The sequence below is a fragment of the Anabrus simplex genome, chromosome 2 (assembly GCF_040414725.1).
Source record: "Anabrus simplex isolate iqAnaSimp1 chromosome 2, ASM4041472v1, whole genome shotgun sequence".
Lineage (NCBI taxonomy): Eukaryota > Metazoa > Arthropoda > Insecta > Orthoptera > Tettigoniidae > Anabrus > Anabrus simplex.
The window spans coordinates 489,502,692-489,526,197 of NC_090266.1; the positions used below are offsets into that span (position 1 = coordinate 489,502,692).

A 23,506-nucleotide genomic window follows, 5' to 3' on the forward strand; every position below is an offset into this window, starting at 1 on the left:
ATACACGGAAGTATGTCATTCGTATCGCCAGAAATCCCGCACACTTGCCTACGCGCGACAATGATGCTGGTCACATTGTGAACAATGACAATGGCAGAGGATGTAATTTACCACCAAGTAGCAGCCTTGCATCTTGCTGTGGGGTCCAGAACATCTACAATAATAATAATAATAATAATAATAATAATAATAATAATAATAATAATAATAATAATAATAATGTTCTGGACCGTCGTCAAATGTGCGGACCACATTGGAAACGGGTCCTGGATGGGTAATGACTAAAACTGCAGTCCGGCCGCGGGTTCAGTACCGCCAAGGCACCCAAGACGACACCACGCTGGATCTCCTGAAGGATTTGATCCATATTAGAAATGCTTATAGGAAAAGATGGCAAAGATTTAGGGACCCAACTGACCGGGTGGAATACCTGGACCTAGCTCAGGAAGTACGAAGTCGATTGCTGAAAAGAAAGATTGAAAAATGGGAGGAAACTTGCCGTAATCTACTAGAAAACGAGTCAGATCGCGAATTTTGGCGGATTCTCTCAGAAAACGAGTCAGATCGCGAATTTCGGCGGATTATATATAAAACATTAAACATTCAATTATAAATTTCAGTATAATACCGTAGCAAAGCACGGATATCTTGCTAGTCTATATATATAAAATAACTTGTCCTGACTGACTGACTGATTCATCATCGCCGACCCAAAACTACCGGACATAAAGGAATGAAATTTTGAGGATACATTTATATTACAATGTAGGTGCTCGCTAAGGGATGATTTTTGGATATTCCATCGCTAAGGGGGTGAAAAGGGGGGTGTATTTTTAAAATGAGTATATCTATATCTCGAAACTTTAAAAGTTTACAGCTGTAAAAATTGGCATATAGATTGTCCATTAAAAATAAAGAAACATGTTTGTTTTTTTTTTTTTTTTGAAAATCCCACTAGGAGGGGTGAAAAAGGGTGAAAAATGGGTTGAATGCCTTTAATGAGGATACTTATACCTCAGAAACTGAAGATGTTACAGACATAAAAATTTAAATTTGGAACCTCCTTTAAAAATTAATTTTTATTTTTAGAAAATCCAAACAATAGGGGGTGAAAAGGGGGGTGAAATTTTAAATTGAATGTATCTATATCTCAAAACTTTAAAAAGTTTACAGATGTAGAAATTGGTATATAGAATCTCCTTTAAAAATAAAGAAACACATACTTTTTGTTTTCTGTAAATCCCAATAGGAGGGGTGAAATATGTGAGTAAGGGGTTGAATGTCTTTAATGAGGATACTTATATCTCAGAAACTGAAGATATTACAGACCTAAAAATTAGTATATGGGATCTCCTTTAAAAATAAAGAAATTTTATTTTTTTGTTTTTGGAAAATCTAATTAATGGGGGTTAAACAGGAGTGACAAATTGGGGTGAATTTTTAGAAAAACGATATCTACAATATATCTCAGAAACGTAAAATGTTATAGACGTAAAAACTGGTATTTGGAATCTCCTGTTAAAGTAAAGAAGCAGGTATTCTCGGAAAATCCAATAAAGGGAGGGGGGAGGTGAAAAAACTGAAAAATTAATTGAATTAATTGTATGAGTGGACTTACATCTAATAAAAACTTAAGTTGTTACAGACGTGAAAATTGGTATTTAGATCTTCTTTAAAAATAAAACAATGCATTTTGGGGGGGGGGGAAGAATTATCTCTGGGGGCGGGTATGAAAAGGAGTTGAATTCGTTTCATGAGGATACATATCTCAAAAACTGAAGATAATTGGTATTTAGAAGATCCTTCACTATTAAAGAAACAAATTTTTTTGCCGGAAAATTCACTTAAAAGGGGGGGGGGCAATGAAAGTAAGTGAAAAAAGTGAATTATTTTTATGGGGATACTTATATCTCAAACCTGAAAATAATACATGTGAACATTGGTATTTGGAATCTCCTTTAAACACCGCTAGATGGGGGCTTTATTCATTCCATTCCTGACCCGGCTGACTGACTGGAAACAGGCTGTGGATTTTCAGTGTACTTATTCTGAAAATAAACTGATCATTTTTAATCTTTCCTGAGTTCGTTTTCAAGAGCCATCTTTCCCTTTGGAGAACCTTCTTAGATTACAGTAGATTCTCCTGGCACATAAATAAAAATTTAAACACATTTGAAATAAAAGATACGAATTAGATTGACCATTCAATTGTTCACCTCTATAATAAGGTCAATAATGCACGGAAGTATGTCATTCGTATCGCCAGAAATCCTGCGCACTTCCCTACGGGCGACAATGGTGCTGGTCATATTGTCATCAATGACAATGGCAGCAGATGTAATTTACCGCTGAATTGATGCTTGGGAAAATTATGTACAATTTACAATGACTAGTTCATGACGCAAGTCCGCTAATATTGGCATGACAGACTGGAATGTTCTATTAGATCACTAACTTTTTTTTTTTTTTTTTTTGCTAGTTGCTTTACGTCGCTCCGACACAGATAGGTCTTATGGTGACGATGGGACAGGGAAGGGATAGGAGTGGGAAGGAAGTGGCCGTGGCCTTAATTAAGGTACAGCCCCAGCATTTGCCTGGTGTGAAAATGGGAAACCACGGAAAACCATTTTCAGGGCTGCTGACAGTGGGGTTCGAACCTACTATCTCCCAAATACTGGATACTGACCGCACTTAAGCAACTGCAGCTATCGAGCTCGGCCCACTAACCTTTATCATCACAGTTCCTAACTTACTGACTTTCTCGATTTTATAATCAGAACACAATGTTGAGTGCAATATTCACAGTTTGTGTAAGCTCAGGACATATTAGCCTGTTCGTGATAAATTAAGCAAATTTAATGGCACTCAGAAATGTCCTATACCGTCTGTAAATAATTGTCAATATTACGTGCACTTGAAGACTTGTTCAGCACTGTCTTTAAATAATTATTAAAATGAAACTGCACTCGAAGAGAGTCTGACACTGTTCGCGAATAATTATTATGAAGTAGAACTTATAAGTTCAAATATGGCACTGAAAAATTATATGTTCTCTCGGAACTTCACGAGAGGAAAACACAAATTCAAATACAGCATTAAAATTCTATGTTCCCATAGTTTGTTATGAAACACAAGTTCAAATGTGGCACTCGGAAATATTCTAAGAACCCACAGTTTGTTACAAAACACAAGTTCAAATGTAACACTAAGAAATATTCTAAGTTCCCACAGTTTGTCATGAAACACAAGTTCAAATGTAACACTCGGAAATATTCTAAGTTCCTACAGTTTGTTACGAAACACAAGTTCAAATGTAGCACTTGGAAAAATTACAACACTCACAAGAAAAATTCTATGTTCCTTCAGTTTGCAACTGAAACACAAGTCCTAATATGGCACTTGAAGAAAAGTAATAAGTTCCGCTTCCACTGGAACCGAGCACTAGAGATGCAAAGTATCGTCCGGACATAGGTTCGGTCTGCTGCACTTGCAGAGCTTCACCCGTCACCCGTGTCTTAGAGACGGTGAAGTATTACTGACCCTGTAGCCTGGATTGCCCTACTTTTATACCTGGAGCCAATGAAGCATCTGGAAACGTGGATATTATCCACCTCTATAACTCCCAAAGTACATGGTAGATTTTCTCCAGAATTTGGTAGTTTGCGTCTGTTATGATGGCCTCTACATTGGCAGTGCAAAAATGGCAATATCTTAATTCCAAATAGACATTACACAGGGGTCAGAACATTACCATATATGGCCACGCCTTGCTGCGTGAAGCCAGCTTGAGGTGACTACGTCATGGCTGTGCACATCAGTGAGTTCGGCGGGCTTGCCTATCCTCCATCTTGCGCAAAGTTTAACACTCATACTTCGAACTTGCATTCACGTAGCGGTGTTTCCGGTACAGTACCCTTTATTTACAATCATATTTATGTGATTACCCCAATGAAGATCTTTCCTTATATTAAGACCTAGGTATTTACAATGATCCCCAAGGGGAACTTCCACCCCATCAATGCAGTAATTAAAACTGAGAGGACTTAGTTATAACAATCTCAAACCCAAATACAAAATCCCTTTTGTAACAACCTTTTCACAGTGAGTTATTCTAGAACTTCGTGAAAATGTGATGATAAAAATTACAAATACACAGCAATATGACACTGAAAGTGTGCTGACCTCTTTGTCTATTTCTACAGATTTATGGATATCAAAGGCAAATTGTCCATTTATTGCTTTAACAGTGCAACATGGATAACAACTTTGGAATGAAATATTTTTGTTTAGGAAACAGTCTCTTTACATTGGAGCATACTGCATCAGATTTTTTTTTTTTTTTAAACTTACCTGTATGCAATCAGAACGGAAAATCAAGAAAAATGGCCTTCATGTCTTGTGTTACAGACAGTGAAAGAAATATTGTAGTGAATTTTCTAAAGAATGTTCATTTCAAGCATTTGACATGTCTTGCCCATGCACTTAAACTGGAATAAAAATAACATCCTTGAATGTTACAAATCTTGTACAAAGCTTGAAGTCCTACTGTAGACTACATAGTACACCAACAAGCTCAGTTGGTAGCATACCATTAAAGAAAGTTCTGGAAAGAAGCCAATAGAGTTGATCCACAATTGCGAAACTCACTGAAACAGTGAGTATAGTATGCTCAGGAGGTTAATTGACCAGAAACAAGCAATTTCAGCAGAGCTGGTCAGCAAAAAAAAAATAAAAAATAAAAAAAAAATTTAAAAAAACACCTAATAATTTGAAAATCACTCTCAAGAATATGATGTGGCTGAATGTTATATAAACATCTTGAAACATATAAGCACATAAGTATATACAAGTTAACAGGGTGGACCAGTGAGTGGTGATGATAGTGTAGGGAGTATGAAGTCAAGTAAGGATGACATAAAATTGTTAGTTTTAAACTGTAGAATTATTGTAAAGAAAGGAATAGAATTAAGTAATTTGACAGATATATATTTACCAGATACTGTATTGTAATAGGAATTGAATCATGGCTGAGAACTGATATTATGGATGTGGAAATTTTCTCACAGAACTAGTGTGTTTATTGTAGAGACAGGTTAGGATCAATAGGAGGGGGAGTATTTATACTGGTGAAAGAAGAATTTGTAAGCTATGAAAAAGTTAAGGATGAGGAATATGAAATTCTAGGTGTAAGACTCATCTCTAAGGACAATAGGCAACTTGATGTTTTTAGGGTGTACAGACCTGGCAAGGCTGATGCTGATGCAAAATTATTTGATAAGATAATCAGCTCTGTGGGAAACAACACAGAAAGGAATTTCATTGTAACAGATGACTTGAACTTCCCAAATGTTAACTGGAAAGGGAATGCAAATGACAGAAAGCATGGCCAAGAAATGATGAAGAAGTTATTATGAGAAGGACAGCTGAATCAGAAAAATGATTGAACCAACTAGAGGGAAAAATATTCCAGATGCGGTGCTGATAAAACCAGATGAGCTCTATAGGGAAACTGAAGTGATAGATGGCATAAGTGATCATGACACTATATCGCATTCATTTGTGAGATCGGTGAACTACACACTGCACGAAAACGTATATATACGAGTTTGGCGGACGAGGCACGCCGTTCAAGAATGTATATATACGGGTTTGGCAGTGAATGGATTAACTGGGCCTCCAAATGAAAATTAGAGCTTGAATAACATCTGCAGTCTTAACTTCTTTCAGTTTTGTTTCCTTTTTGTGTATAAGAATACATTAAATAAAGCTTAGATATTAAATTACATATTTATTACATATTTAACTACATATTTTTATTTATTACATATTTAACTACATGTTTTGTCAATTTTAGCTACATATTTATGTGCATATTTCTCATTTTAATATTACATATAATCTGGGCTGTACTTACGGTATTATACGTACTACATTGCACAACTACAGAGTCTTAACGTTCTTAATTCTGTATCTAATTAAATGAAATTAACTTAAGCAGTACTAGCTACAATAGCTAAAGAGAGAAATTATAGACAAAAGACACATTTTTGTTAGCAAGGGAAAGTTAAATTATGTACTAATTTCATATGTGTCTTACCAAATACATTCTTCTACTCAGTCCATCTCTAACTGCAGGAGTGTATGGCTTCAGGTAATAATGTATTACCATAACTTGCCATGCAGTAAATTGGCAAATTTCTCTGAAAATTGGAAAAATCTCACTGCTGAGTATAACCATGACAGCGGCTCAAAGCAGGGTGATATATGACAATACCTAAACATATCAGGCATTGTTTATCTTGATGGAGTTTAGTAGAACTGTTTAGGCTGTTACACATTACACCACTATAGTCAAAGATAGATTTCAACTTTGTACAAGAACTTCTGCATATATAATGGAAGGAGATCTCATAACCCTTGAAGGGAGTGCAAGGAAAAGAAAACTTGCTGGCAAATTTTTGTAATAAGAAAATGAGGCCAAGATTTCTTACAGTTTCCTTTACTGCTATTGGTAATGCATGGAATAGAATTAGGAGAAATTTTTACACTTTTCAGTTTGAAATGATTAACTTTGGATTTTTTATGACTGATTGTGATTTCAATGGGTTGACTCAGAGAATCATTTTTTGGTTCAGTCTTTTATGTTTTTTTGTTTATGTTTGGTTTACTAAAGTCTTGTTGGATGTCTTTCAGGTCTGTCTCTCAAATTCCTTATTTACATTAAGCAGTAATAGTATGAATATAACCATCTAACAGACATTATTGATACAGACTGGGCTTATGGAATTGATGGACATTTCTCATTAAATCATTTTAAATCTCAGTATTAACAGATAATAAAAAAACATTTTTTGGTTTAAATTTTAAACTCAGGTCATCTTACCTCTTTGAAATTAATTCTTACAGTTAGTCAAGTGTGCAATGAAGATGGAATGGAATTTACGCTGAAAACTCCTGAAGGCTTCTATGGCAGAGTGTATACATATGGATTTTACGATCGTTGTTTCTTCAGAGGAAATGGAGGGACAGCAAATGTGCTGAGGATCAGTGGAGCCCAGGGCTATCCTGATTGTGGAACGCAAAGGGTAAGCACTAACGTGATTCAACTGAATTGATTGCTTGAGTCTTTCTTAGAAGGTACAAACAATACATATCCTTTATTGTGTTCTCAGTATGGAGATACAATGACCAACATTGTAGTGGTACAGTTCAGTGACTACGTCCAAACTGGAAGAGACAAGCGTTACAATCTCACTTGTTTGTTCCGGGGCCCTGGTGAAGCAGTTGTAACATCAGGTTACATTGGAGCAGGGTGAGTCAATTGCCTGTAAATGCTGGTGACTTCATTGCCAAAATATATATATATATTTATAATGAATTTCATCTCAATCCTAGAAATATCATTCCATTGTTTTGTTCCAGATCTGGGAGTCCAATCCCAATTGAATATTTACCAGGAGAAAATTCCCTGAGTTCACGAGTTCGTTTGCTAATTTTGTATCAAGGGAGACCGACTACTACTATTGCTGTTGGTGATCCTTTAACTTTCCGCCTGGAAGCTCAAGATGGCTATAATTATGTTACTGACATCTTTGCTACAAATGTGATAGCAAGAGATCCTTACTCAGGGAGATCTGTGCAGCTAATTGACAGATATGGGTAAATACTATATTTCTTTAAGTCAAAATATATAGCAGATATACAACATAGCTTTAAATTTCCTTGGCTAAAAATTAAAACCCTGATATTTGAAAAGGTGTTCAGGGCCCCATCTCAGTCCAAAAAATTCCCTTTTGCATTGTTCATAATTACTCAGTGGTCTAACCATTGATGTTAATTTGGAGATGACTCCTTTTAAAAAAGAAATTGTGAATAGTAGAAAAGGTAGTGTCAGATTTCATAATAATATTACTATTTAGATCCCAAAATTAGTTCCATTTTTATATAATTCATTCAGTTACTTTTACTATTACCTATTTATAGTACGAAGAGTCAGCTTAATATACTCATCACAAAAAGTTTTGCATAACACTTGTTTGCCATGATGCAGAGCTTATGTGAGATTGTGGGCTAGGTTATTACAAAAGAGACTGCATTATGTTATGACAAATATCCGGCAGACTTCATTCATGTGTGAAAATAAAGTTACAAACTAAGTACAGAAAGACATTTAGCCTGTTAAACAGGGACTGGAATGTTTTTAATCTTGTCATCCTGTGACATTTCAATAAGGAACATGGGCACCACAGACGTCCTGCAGGGCTCTTACTCACTGTGGCTAACCACAGATCAAGTTGTACAAGTCCTCTCGAGGCAGGTGATCCCAGTCTTCGACGGTGGCCTCCATGATCTCTTAGCGGGTTATGGGAGAGCGTGTACGCTGAGCAGTAGCGCGCTTCAGTATATCCCAGGCATGTTCGATACAGTTCATGTCCAGCGACATCACAGACCATTCCATTTGTGTAATGGGGGACTCCTGGAGGAAGGTTTTTACCTCCTCGCTGGATGAGGTCTTGCATTGTTGTCCGCAAGAATTAATTCAGCGCCAATTTCTTCATGGAATGGGTGCACTATTGGTTGCAGCACCTCACGAATGTAACGCACTCCAGTCATTGTACCATCAATAGGCATGAGTGGTATCTGCCGTCCCAGTATGATTCCGGTTCAAAACACGACCGATCTCCGTGGAATGCATGAACTTCTTGGACATGCTGTAGCCTGGCACGAGATCCCCGATGCCTCCACTTCCTTGTGCGATGACTGTCGGGGTGCAAGGCGATCCTGGTTTTGTCTGTGAACAGCTCAAAACGCCACTCTGCACGTCGCCATTCACGGCATGCTTGGGCCCACCTCTGATGAACAGCTCTGTGGTGGTCAAGCAGCGGGGGGACAACGGAGGGGCCTCCTTGCATGCAAGCCTCTCACATGCAAACGATTTCTGATAGTCTGGGTTGAAACCTGTACCGATGAAGCCCGTCGGAAGTCAGAATGGAGCTCTGTGGCATTAGCCATCAGTTGTCTTGTGGACCTTATCACAACAAAAAGGTCTTGAGCTGCTGTTGTGGAGGGAGGATGACCTGTCCGCAGATGATCACACATGGAATGTGTCTGCTGATACCTCCTCCACACTCGTGACATGTCACTTTGGTTCACTCCAAGACACATTGCCACAGCTGTCTGAGTTAGGCCTTGTTGGATCAGTGCGACGATGCGTGCCCGGTTAAAAAGAGCAATGGATCATCCAGGAATGTTGATGTGACTAACAACATGCACCGAATGCGTACAGGCCATGACATGAGCTGTCTACTCTTCCTCTGTAGACAGGAGAAAGTGGGGGAAGTGATTGGTCTCAAAACAGTGGACAATCACACGGATGTTTCAAAACGATACACTTTACAAGATCGTGAATGGCATAGTAGAAGCCAACACACAAGGCTAAATGTTTATTTTCCATACTATTCCACATTATGCAAAACATTTTTTGATGTGTATATAAATTTACTTCAGCTGTAAAGGAGATAAGAAATATAAATTGCCATATCATCATCATCATCATCATCATTGAGACCAACTACTACTGTTTTTTCTCTTCTTCTAGATGTCCAGTTGACAACTATGTTTTTCCTGGACTGGATCGATCACGGTCTGGTGATGGGCTCGAAGCTCGTTTCAATGCCTTCAAAATACCGGAATCCAATTTCCTTGTGTTTGAAGCAACAGTGAGAACTTGTAGAGATGGATGTCAACCGGTATGTATTAAAAGGCTGAGAAAACTTACTCTGTCATATAATACAATTTATACAAAATGAACTAAGAATACCGAGTTCTAACATTCACCGATATGGTTCATAGTATGAGAGATTTAACATTCCACCAGTCCTGTAATAGGAACACACTTAACACAGCAATAATGAGGAGTAAGACAATCAAGCAGCCAGTTCCTTTTGTCCTCCTGTTCTTTACATATAGTACTTAGCTTATAATGAGGTAAGAGGTATCTGTTAGATATATATGGTGAGATAACATATAAATCAAAATTCTGTCTTCGATCTAATTCTTCAACATACACGTAAGTTCCATAATAACATAATGATATAGTACACTAAGGGAAATGGAAATTGTAACACCATGAAGGTGTATGCCTACTACACCGCATGTGTACACGGGGGACAGGTGCGATCCAGTGATGTGCTGATAACATGTCCAGATGCCTCTGTTCACACACGTTAACAGAAGTTGCTACACTGCTGAATCCTACACAATGTGGAGTCAATAGGACCCAGTGTGACCATTCCTGACACCAGACAGCCTCACATGTTGACATGTTGCAGCACTTGCTGCAGGGACATGGGATCGCAAGCCAGCAGCACACAAACAATTACCAATTGTTAGTTACATAAGTGCGGTGCCATGGTAGTTTGAATTTCTGCTGCTGTTGCTCAGGAGTCTGTCTGGAACATCCGAATGATACAGTGATCCTCCTGCACTGTTGTTCATTGGTTTGGTCCTTTCCAGGTTTCCAAACATATTTCCCTTCATTTGACTACTGCTACCATACACGATGTACCATTGGTGCATTTAAACCAAAACGTACAGCTACAGCTCAGATAGATAACCCACTTTCATAAAGACAGATTATCTAGGTCCTCTCAGTTAGTGCCAAAGTCACTGTACCTCACAGACTACATGCCAACTAAACCCTACTGGGCTTCACATACAGGAGATGGTTCTTCTCGTGACAATTCGTATGGAGAGGTGTGTATGAAGAATCAGTTTGGCCTGAAACCAGTTTTTGTTTTCTTTTGTTGTTGATTTGAATCCTGACAGACCAGTCTTATTGAGACAATGGAATAAGACAGGAATAGGACTGGGAAGGAAGTGACTGTGGCCTTAATTAAGGTGCAGCCCTAAAATTTACCTGGAATGAAAATGGGAAACCACAGAAAATGATCTTCAGGTTTGCTGACGTTGTGGTTCGAACCCACCATCTTCCGAATGCACACTACTATGTGACCCAATCTACATTGCTAACTTCCTTGGTCTGAAACTGTATCATGTACACATCTAGCTGGCATCATTCGATATCTCCATTACAAAAATGAATGACCCATTCCTTCATAGTGTTGCAATTTTCATTTTCCACAGTGTAGTTAACCAATCTTTATTCTCATTATACACTCATAAATATTTGCTTTTCCAGATAGGTAATCAGTAATCACCATAATAATACCATAAAAATACAGTAAGTTTCTTAGATATATACAAGTTTACAAGTAATAAACCTCATGTTGACTCCATATTGAGTCACAAACTCATAAATTATTTTTTCTTTTATTATAAAATCTACTGGTTAATACTAAAATATATTTCCATTTGACTAAAAATTTAACATTAACTAAATAATTACATAGAACATGTTTCAATCCATTTGGATCATCCTCAGCTACATATTATTAATAAAGTGTACAAATAATTTTCAATTATGAAAAATTATACAATTATGCACTTAAAAGCAAGACATCATTTTTAAAATATGTAGGCCCTACTGTATATGAAAATTTAAATCCTATTTTCCTGTTAAAAAATCAGTCATCTCATTCAAAGTAGATAAATAAAATTCACAGTAACACATTTCTTCACTGGAGAACATCATGAGAAATAGTTTTAAATTTACATAAAACATCTGTTGAAATCTTCTTGTTCAGAATGCATTGAAGGCTTGATGTCAGTTCGGAATATTAATTTGCATTAAAATAATGATGGCAATGAAAAGCTTATTATTTATCTGAATTTGAAGATGTCTAGAAAGAAAAAGAGAGAGAAAATATAAAAGAATCAAAAGAAACAACATGGGTATGAAAGAGTTTTTTGCATACTCACTCCATATTGGCCTCACTCTGTTATTCACCACATGCCAGCTGAGCTGACACTAAACTGGAAGGTCGATAGATCGCCATGGAATGTTCAATCAATCAATACTGATCTGCATTTAGGGCAGTCGCCCAGGTGGCAGATTCCCTATCTGTTATTTTCCTAGCCTTTTCCTAAATGTTTTCCTAAATGCTATTGAGGGGGAGGGGTGGCAAGGAAGGAGGAACTGGAGAGGGAAATACAGTATAGTTAAGTGTATTATGTGTTGTGGGCAAAATATTGCTACATTTCTTGTTATTAATATTTATTATTTCATCGTATAGTATATTGACATTTTCTGAGATTCCATTCAGATTTAATTTTGGATTATTCAGATCAAAGAAATGATCCAAATTTAAATCTATATTGACAAGGTACATTTAAACAAAATACTATTTTAAATAGTTTTTATTAAGTTTTGTTCAGTATTAGTCAAATTTGAAGATACAGTATTTTAGTATTGACTAGTGGGGCCTTATAATAAAAGAACTATGCCTAGGTATACATATGTTATTTGCAAGAGGCTGTTAAATCTTTGTGAACAAACTAATCACCACCTCAATCCTCTATCCACAGATCATACTGTGAACTCTTCTACTGTTACACTGTTTGCAGCTCTCTCAGTGACATCACTTTTATCTTAGAATTACTTGTTTTCATATCATATTACTCCTTCCCCTGTTCAAATTCTCAAATGGTATTTGCTGACAAGTCATAGACAGAGCTTACCAATAAAACCCAGCCATCTGGATTAGTCAATGATCTATATTATACTACATAGACTGGCAGATGACCTGCCTTCTTTGTAGAATGTTGAGAGCTGCTCCACCATGTTTTCATCGGGCAGAAAGGAAGGGGGCAGGGCAACGTACTATGTCAAGTAGATAGCCAAAGCAACTTCTGTTAATTTTTCAAGTCATTGCCTGCTTTCTGTTAATTTAATTGTATTATAAATGTAGAGAGGAAATATTAAAGAAACATCATTTTCAGATATTGATTACTTATACATACACGTACATATCCCACGTCATTCCATCTTAAACGATGGGTCGGCGAACGAGGCTTCTCCACCAGTTGTGGTCTCTGAACTTCTCTCCTTCTTCGATGCTTTCCAAAGAATGTCCTCTCTGTTGAATGTCAATCTTCACCATCTCCTTGTACCTGAGTCTTGGTTGCCCTCTTGGTCTTTTGTCTTCGAGTTTTAGATCGTACATTTTTTTTGGCAATCTGTTTTCACCCATGCGTCGCATATGTCCATACCATCTCAGTCGCTGCGCTGTTATTTTGTCCTGCAGTCTTACAACTTGAGCCTGCTTGCGGATTTCCTCATTATGGACTCTGTCCCTCCGTGTTTTACTGATCATGCAACAGACAAATTTAATTTCTGCTGCCTGGATTCTACTAACATCTTAGTTTCTGATGGTCCATGTTTCACAACCATAGGTCAGGATTGGTACGTAATAGGTTTCATATATGACTCTCTTACATTTTGTTGGTATTTTCTTGTTCCATATTATGTCTTTAACTATTTTGTAAAAGTTGCTACCTGCCTGAATTCTGTGTTCTGTGCTGATTGATTACTTAAATAACTAATTATGGTTTGGCACACATGTACAATATTTGTAATAGCCTAAGCTATTCTCACTGTCATATACTACAGTATTACTGTATCACAACTAATATGAAAGTATATGCAGGTTACAAATGTACAATAATAGTTTGTTGTCACAACACATTTACAGTATATGGCTCAATGCCATAAACAGGTGACTGGTCAAAATATGTAATAACTATCAACGACAGCATAGAGACAAGAGAGAATACAGTAATGTACATCTACCGTACCATACCTAAAATATTCTCATTCAGAAGACTATGCCTTCTGGACAAGAAAGTTTTATTCTTGAATAACTGCTGGTGGAATGTGGCTGCAGCCAAGCTCTGGGTTTGAACCCCACCATCGGCTGACCTGAAAACGGGTTGCTGTGGTTTCCCATTTTCTCTTCCAGACAAATACCCGGACAGTTACTATTCACAGACCACAGCTGATTCAGATTCCTTCCACCCCATTATCCAATTTCATTCACCATCATTCATTTCATACACATTAGCTCCTTAACTGAGCTTGGTATCAGGAAGGGCATCTGACCCTAAATACATGCCATATAAATACATCTCACCTCATTCCAGACCCCTTACCAGGCAAACTGCAGGTTGTTAATGCTTTTATATTGTATCAGCAATACAGATCTGTTTCTGGTGAGAAAGTGTCCAGACTATGCTGTGTCTCCTGGTATCAGCTAGATCAAGTTACTTTCCTTTTCCTGTCCAAGTGTCATCCTTGGCTTTGATGATACCGAAGTGACTGTGGCATGAGTAATGCTAGTAATACCAGTCCTCATGCAGCCAGTCCCTGTAATGAATGGTGTGAAAATGTTCATGATAGGGTTAGATGGTGTATTAATTCCAGTGGGCTAGGCAGACTGACAGCAACTTCTGGTCCTGTGAGGAAAGGAACGAGAAATACCTCACTCCTCATTTTCCTGTAACACCTCTTCAGTGACATCTAAGTTATTTATGACGGCTGATAGTGGATCTGTAGAGGTTCCAACCAGCTTCGGGCTGAGGATATATAATGTGGAAACTTTTCATACAGCGAGAGTCTGTATGTATTATATTTCAATGTATTTTTATTTCTTGTGTTACAGCTGTGATCAGTCTGGCTGCTGGCATAGCTATCACAATTGTCATAGACATATGCCTACATAATTATGGCATACAGATACCGAGAGAGAAACGTTAATATTTCTAGATTCTTAAATAATTGTCTGCATGCTCTTTTATGTGTACAAGTCATTACACATAAAATATTCCACTGGATTTTAATTTTTTTTTTATTTTTTTTATTTTTTTGGTTACTGGCTTTACATCGCACCGACACAGATAGGTCTTATGGGATAGGAAAGGCCAAGGCCTTAATTAAGGTACACCCCCAGCATTTACCTAGTGTGAAAATGGGAAACCACGGAAAACCATCTTCAGGGCTGCCGACAGTGGGATTCAAACCCACTGTCTCTCGGATGCAAGCTCACAGCCGCGCGCCCCTAACCGCACGGCCAACTCGCCCAGTCCTCTGGATTTTAAAAGCAGATCCTCATCCTGTAGTATCATCCCATATAACTATGCCATACGTCATGATTAAATGAAAAGAGCTGTGATTTTTTTTTCATGCTCGTCGTCTGAGCTATGCATGACATATTAAAGAAAGCACCATCCAGCTTCCTACTGAAATACTGAATATGGTCAGATCATCTCAAGATTTCATCAACAATTACTCTTAATACTGTAATTTGGCACATTTGACCATAGTAAGTGCATTATTTAATCATAATAATTTGTTAAGCATGTTCCTCTTCTGCACAGTTTTGAAGTTAATAACATTTGAAGGGTACACAGGAAAAACGAACATTGTCACAAAAAGCAAATTTTACAGGAGAGACATTTTAAAGTTTGAACACTTCTACACAAAATACTAAGGAGATAACTTTTTGTATGTAGGTGTCTAAATTATTGTCACATATATGTGTATCTCATCCATCAATATGATGTTTCTAAGTTAACAAGTACTCTAGTAATAATTTTTTTAATTCATTAGTGCAAGGACTTTGTGCGTTTTTCCTCTGGATTCTCCTGAAAGAATGGGCACTTGCACGATATTACCTGATTATTCCTCCAATATAGCATTAACAATACCTCAATATGTTAAAAAATAGTTTTGAGGGTATTTTACAATGTTTTAGAATAATAATAAACTCAAATTAACACAAATTGAAATAAAGAATTGCAGTCAATTATGAATTTAATGTGTTATGTTACTTTAAATATGCACATAATAGCTCACATTAAAATGTCTGTATCAATGACTTTCTAAAAATGCTTCAATTTGTAAAAGTTTGGCTTTCGACTTCAAAAATTAAAATAATTTGAACATTTTTATAACTAAATATGGCCGTACACATATGAAACGTAATACACATTTTAATACTTCTCTGTCCTCTTATGTAATGATCGATTTAATTTAATCACCTTACCACAGTACTTTATCAAACATCACTATCGTCATCGTTCTGTTGGTTCTTAGTCGACCCTTTTACGACAGGTAGACGACTAAAGAACTCCTGTGCATCATCTCGGCAAAACTTCTTCAGTATTTGAAGGTCCTTGTACTTCTCTTCAGGCAAAGGAATTGGTCCTGAATATGCTTGCGCAACTTAACGTTGGCCGTGTAACACGTTCTTACGCCCTGTTGCTGTAATAACGGTGGAATTGAAGAGACCATTTTATGTTTCACGGTGTTCAACAGTCTGTGGATATCTGGGTGTAATTCGAAGTTCCAAGATGGGCCGGGTTGCAGCAGGGAAAGTTTTCTTATACATCGGTGTTAGGAAGTTACCCCAGGACTTGAACATATCTGTTTTACAATCGACTACCTCAAAAGGAGAAGGTTTCACTCGAGCATTTCTAATTACTTCCCGCCAGTCATCTGGAGTTTCTGCTGGAGATTTTTTTTTGATTAGGCTCATGTTTTTGTCACACTCCATGTACGAATGTCCTCTTATTGGGAATGTGACAACTACTTGGTCAAAACGATTCAAAGTTATTGTTACATAGTGGAGAAATCTAATCATGGTGAAGTTTTTGTTTTGTCCACTGCATGAATCACAGAAAATATGGAGTTTATGGACAGAATGATCTAGGTAGGTTGTTATGAAATGATGTAGCATTGAAACTACGTCGTCTGCTCCCTTTTTTCCCGCTGTCTGATCGTAAGTGTAAAACACTGACATACCAGTTGCTAAAACATGTATATTGAACACATAAAATGAAAGTTGTCTACGATAATAGGTTCACTGGTCGATATGTTTGGTAACGGAAGATTTCTACCAAAATCTATAGCTATTCCCTCGTATGTTGCATCTCTTCTAGCTTCTCTTCTTGCGTTTCTCTTCCTTTTGTAGAACCAGTCAGCTCTAACTTTGTGCAGTTTTATTTCATTATGCAGTTTCTTCAAATCTTCTTCAATCTTCTTTATTTCCTCCAAATTAGATGACGTTTCTTTAGCCTTTTCCAAGTTACTAGCTGATGCTTTCTGTTCATCGCATGTGCTACACGTGTCACTTCGGGGATACCCAAAAGAGATGTTAAATTTTGTGAGAAATGTTACTCTGAATGTCTCATAAGAAATTTGAACATGCGGATAGCGTTCCAGAAACATGAAAAGTAGCTTTTTCACAGTCAGTTCTTCAGGTAGGTAAACTTTTCCTGTATCTTGTAAACTATAATGAGCTTTGCGTCCCTTAAGAGAACTGAGAAATGTAGTCATTGCTCCATATGTTTCTTCAGGAAGTTTACTTTTGCCTCTATTCTCATGTTTTCCCCTTTTGTTAATTGGGGAATGTCCTGTTGTAGCCAGGGACGATTTAATTGTGTGTAAACGGCGGGCAGTTACACCAAAAAAATATAAGATTGCTTTAAAACAAACATTAATTTCAGCAAGTGTCCCTTCACGCACGACACAAACTTTATACACATAAGAAAAATCATGCAGAAGGGCCTCTTGTGCTGGCTGCCGTGGTCGCCTTCGGTTAACAGGAATTACGGTAATTAATCCCGCCAAATACGAATTCTGGGCATTTCTGTCACCTAACTTATTAAAATCATGTATTAGATTATTGCATTCACTTGCAGTGACCCGCTTAAAACATTGTAATCGTTTGCAGTCACAGTCTTCACCGGATTCATACGTAGTATCTCGTAACCTCTTCATAACACTTTTCACACTACCGAATTTACATTTCTTCTTTGTAGAATTCCCCATGCTCGCTACTTGAGTCTCTTCATCACTTGAATTGTAGACATGAGTGTCCATCACAGCACCCATCGTACTACATACAATATTAGTGTAACAAACTTACGCAATACAGAGACAGAACAAATCAACTGACATAGCCATCAATCACCTTAAACTGCAATGGCGGCGACACGCGCATGCACATTCAAGCTGTTGGTGGACTCTGTTCGTTTTAATGTAGTTCTACGCATACATTGTTCGTTCTTCCCCTGTGTACCATTTCTATTTTACTGCATATCTCGGACATCGTTCATTGTTTCTCTTTGATATTTATCGTGTTGATAGCTTCACTACTAAGCTAACGAATGGGACTAATAACTCATTTTTTGAATTTTTGGACATTGTTCGTTTTTCCTGTGTACCCTTCATTTGCTTTAGTCAAATTTAACTTTGAACGATTTACACAGAAACATCAATCCAGATCTCTAATAACAGTGCCTGTTTATAGAGTAACGTATCATCAAACTAGAGAGAGTCCTTATTTAACTTCTAACAGTTAGGACATGGGTACACGCTGCTTTAATTTACATTGTTACCATTTTAAATAGATATGGAATAGAAGTGAATTCTTATCGGAATAAGGAACAAATTTTCAGTTGTAAAATTATGTATTACTTGTTGTAGTTGTTCTGTTTGTGCAATTAATTGCAGAAAATCAATCAATCAATCAATCAATCAATCATACTGATCTGTATTTAGGGCAGTCGGCCAGGTGGCAGATTCCCTATCTGTGGTTTTCTTAGCCTTTTCTTAAATGATTGCAAAGAAATTGGAAATTTATTGAACACCTCCCTTGGTAAGTTACTCCAATACCTGACCCCCCTTCCTATAAATGAATATTTGCCCCAATTTGTCCTCTTGAATTCCAACTTTATCTTCATACTGTGATCTTTCCTACTTTTAAAGACACCATTCAAACTTATTTGTCTACTGATGTCATTCCACGCCATCTCTCCACTGACAGCTCGGAACATATCACTTATAATACCAATATAAATGGTCTGTTATTGGACATTATAAATTTTCCAGCTAACTCATTCCTGGTTGCCAGCGTTTCGCCCTCGTGTGCTAGGTTGGGCTCATCAGTTGGTACCTAGCACACCTACCAAGACGCCAGCTAGTGCATACCGTGGAGGCCACTGCGAATGAAAACACATAAAAATATCATGGTCACCAGGCAGGTCTTATCGTTCTCAAATATAACATGAACAGTTTACCACGCAAATGAAAACTTGTAATTCACACCATGACTGAAAGGCATTTTAAAAAAAAATCTTGTTGAGTGTATTACGAGTCAGAATTTATTTTGAAAAGTTTTCTGCTCTTCATAAAATATAGAAAAGGATACAAATATTGCAAAAAGCATCAGCTGCATCAGCACTTTCATTATTAGAAAATTATTTCCTAGACTGAAATGTAACTATGGTGTAAATCATCATGCTTTTGGCAGTTAACTGTAGTGATACAGAGGAAAGGGACGAAAATCACCGTAACTGTCTACTTATATTTGATGAAGTGAAGTTAGGGAGGACTCTGCCATGTACAGTTTTGATTGATTTGTAAACATGGGTGAATTCACAAAACCTGAAGATAAAGTTGTTATTAGTGAAAACGCACTCGCATTTTTCGTTGGTCCTCTTATGAAAAACTGGGTGCAACCTGTTGTAATTTTTCTGAGCAAGAATGCAACTGATGGCTGCAAACAGTATTTCACTATGTTATATAGAGCACTCAATAATAATCACATGAATGTGTATTTAAATTATGTACAGAAGCTCCAGCTGTTTCATGTTATGATATGATGGTGTAAATTTTATGATGGAATAAATTTTTCGATGAACGGGACTCGTACCAGGTAACCACGGTGTCAGACCAAATAGACCTCGCGCTTGAACAATCATGGTCACCAGGCGGGTTTTATCATACTCAAATATAACACAGACAATTTACCACACAAGTAAAAACTTTTAATTCGCACACAGTCGCGTTAAGACCAACTAATACTAGCTCCGCCTTGTGGCGGAAATGTTGAACTACACAATGCTTCACTCACCCTGGTATTAGTAAACTCACACCTTTTCTCATGGATTGATAGATACTCCTTGACTTTGAGAATTTTTATCTTTGCGTGTTGTCCGAGCTATTGTACATAACAATCGAAGTTGTATTAAAGTTTGTTACTTGACCATTTACTTGTGACTTTTACTTAAAATCCTCCACACCATTTAAAAAATGATACACACAATATAGAAAAAATTCTGATGAATAATGTATTAGGTATAGGTAAAAAGAAAAACTACATTACGTTCAGTTATCATGCTAGCATGCCCCGCAGAAGGTATAATACACTAATAAGTATTAATTTTAATTTTCTCAATTATAATAATTCCACAAGTTTTAATAATAGTAATATGATAATTCTGTCGTACATCTTAGGCTTTCACGGTAGGCATATCAATGAATATTGAAGAAATTATTTTGTAGGCTTGTAAGCCATGGTCAAATTGGGTTTGACACTCTCAGCAGTCCACAACCAAATTTTGGAGAGAACGGACCCCTTGAAAATGCCAGGTGCAGAGTCTGGTGAACTGTTGGGAGCTTTAAACTCAATTAAATGACAACCTGCAAACCCACAAAATAATTTCCTCCACATTTATAACACTATCTGTTGAACATTCTTTTAACTGAAGATTGTCTTAAGAGATTTTCGAGTTCCAGAACTTCGCCAGAACTTCGCCTTGTAATGAGTCTTTGAATGAGTCAGTTAATTTACCGATCCAGATCTCTCACACTCAAACACAAACATAATAAATGCACCAACCTTGAACTCGGGAAGCAATGACATAACAAAATTGTGCTACTCAATTTGACATACATGTTGACATTATCGTTTAAGTATTCATTGATTTCAGCTTCTTGTCTTCTCTGCAGGCATACTGTACTGGACATGCAGGCCGCAATGAACCTTCATTTGGAAGAAGGAAAAGGGACGTGAATGAAACGACAGTGGTGGAAGATGGTGACAAACCTGCAAATGCAACAGATGATGAAGAGCAAGTACGAGAAATGATTGAGGTACTTATCAGCATTATATTTGGACTAAAGCCCAGTTATAATAATACAATTAAAAACTTGTACATCTCAAAGTAGTAAACTATTATCATGACTGTAAGAGACATCTAGATAGTTTCATGTAACAGTTTCATATTTCACTGTACTCCTGGGTGTGTGAAAGGTTAAAGCTTTGTATATACAGAATAGAATATCACAGGATCACAAATGTCCTCAGTGTTACAACAAATGTATAAACTAATAGCCAGAAGAAGTTATGAACAAAGAAAATGAAATATAAATAAGATAAATTATGATTTATGATGCATTAAGTATGTTAACATGAGGTTGAATGTATGTGGTGCCTCAGTATCCTGATGGATCCCGTTTGCTGACTCCGAGTCCCCTGCAGATTACAAGTGATAAATATCATTTTTGATCCGTATTGATGATAATTGATTGAAATAATAACAATAAATTAATTTATTAATTTGTCCACCTAATCAATACAATAAATCTTGTCTTTGTTGAATTACATTGACATGTTAATTAAAAATGGTACATGTTTCGCCTTACATATAGGCATCATGTAGTAAGAGCTCAACAGTCGTCAATAACTTTTAGCTCATAACATAACAAGTTACCCTCACCATCGTCAAATGATTTTACTTCTGATCCAACATTCAACACGTTAGCTACATTCTACTGACACATTGCCTCCGACCAGCTTGTCAACAAACCAATATTCTCAACAACGTTTTAACATCATGTCAAATGAGATGATCCATAGAGGTCCAATATAAACATTGTATATTAACCTTCACCGACAACCTTGTACTTCTTCATCAAAGTGAACCACATCACCATATGCTATTGACTTTTGACTTTTAACTTACATAATCACAGGTCACTTGAACATCTCTCAACTTTATTTTATTCAACATTATGTTTTAAAAATATGATTCCGATCATCATTTTCATTATTATCTAGTTCCAACCGCTAGTCGGTCAACATCATTTTACAGAAATTTTACCACTTGTCTATAATACACTGTCTCTTTATTCATTTTACTCATAATGATAGTCTTTTAATGTTACTATTGCAAATACTTTCCCCAATTTTAAACTTCTCACTCATAACTTTGTCTTTAAAACCAACATTTACCATATGTTAATTTTCTTTCAAGTCTCTTCAAGGCTTTTTATAAATTAGTTTTATCTTATTTATATATAAATCAGGTGCCTGTTTTTTTTTTCAAGGTTAAACCCATGGCCGATGATGCCTATATGTAAGACAAAACATGTACCATTTTTAATTAACATGTCAATGTAATTCAACAAAGACAAGATTTATTGTATTGATTAGGTGGACAAATTAATAAATAAATTTATTGTTATTATTTCAAGCCCCTGCAGATGTCGAAAAAAGACATAACTGTGCCTCTGGCCCTAACCATAGGTCAATCAATCAATCAATCAATCAATCAATCAATCAATCAATCAATCAATCAATCAATCAATCAATCAATGAAATGTTTTTGTAACACTACTCTTCTGCCAGAAATCACCCAGAACAAACTGTGTTGCTTTCCTTTGGATATTTTCCAGTTCACATATTAAGTACCCCTGATGTAGATCCCATACACTGGAACCCTGCTCTAAATGGGGTTTTACCAGAGACTTACACCCCTCTCCTTTAAATCCTTTCTACAACCCTAAAATACTCTATAACCTTATGAAGAGATCTGTAACCATTATTTATGACCTCGTTAATATTATTACCCCTATGAAGAGCTTTTCTTATTTCAGTACCTACGTACTTTTCGTGATTTTCGTAAGGTACTTTCACCTCATCAACAAAGTAATTAACACTGAAAGGACATTTCCTCTTGGTGATATAAACAACCTGAATTTTCATCGTATTTACATAATACCATTGTTTGGTGGCCATCCTGCAACATTATCAAGGTCATTTTGCAACTGGCCACAATCTTATAACTTATTTCTTACTTTATACTGTAGAACACCATCTGCAAAAACCCTTGTCTGTGATTCTAGTTCCTTACCCATATCATAAGAAAACATCATTTCAAAAATACTACTCTGAGAGGACACTCCCCCCTCACCCCCCTTTGTATCACCACTAATGACCTATTTTCTAAAAATTTAGCCATCCATTCAACCACTACTTTTTCTAGTCAACTGTCTCCCATGATCTGCATTATCAAAAGCCTTGGATAGGTCAATAGCAATACAGACCATAAGACCTCCGGAATCTAAGATAACTGCTGCATCTTGCTGGAATCCAACAAGTTGAGCCTCACTGGAATAACCTCTCTGCAACCCAACCTACCTTCTACCAAACCAGTTTATAGTTTTGCGAAAGAGTCTAATAGAATCAGGAAGAAACCTCTCCCACAGCTTACATGGAACACATGTTAAGCTGACTGACCTATAATTATTATCATTATGTACTGTATATCATCTTTTCCCTTGCATACTAGGGCTACTATAGCTACTCTCCATTCATTTGGTATAGCTCCTTCATGTAAACATTTATCAGATATTTCAGATATGGCACTATATTCCCATTTTAAATGCTAAATTACTTCCACACCCATTCCATTTCTAACC

At 36.7% G+C, this 23,506-nt stretch overlaps 1 protein-coding gene across 1 annotated transcript in view; it reads left to right on the top strand.

The window, feature by feature from the left end:
- Positions 1-23,506, top strand: part of nompA (no mechanoreceptor potential A) — a 156,412-nt gene that overhangs the window by 109,879 nt on the left and 23,027 nt on the right. The window contains exons 13-17 of the mRNA XM_067139958.2: positions 6,907-7,085; positions 7,173-7,312; positions 7,423-7,659; positions 9,599-9,749; positions 20,753-20,896. Coding sequence (XP_066996059.2) covers positions 6,907-7,085; positions 7,173-7,312; positions 7,423-7,659; positions 9,599-9,749; positions 20,753-20,896 — 851 coding nt within the window. The remainder of the gene's footprint in view (positions 1-6,906; positions 7,086-7,172; positions 7,313-7,422; positions 7,660-9,598; positions 9,750-20,752; positions 20,897-23,506) is intronic.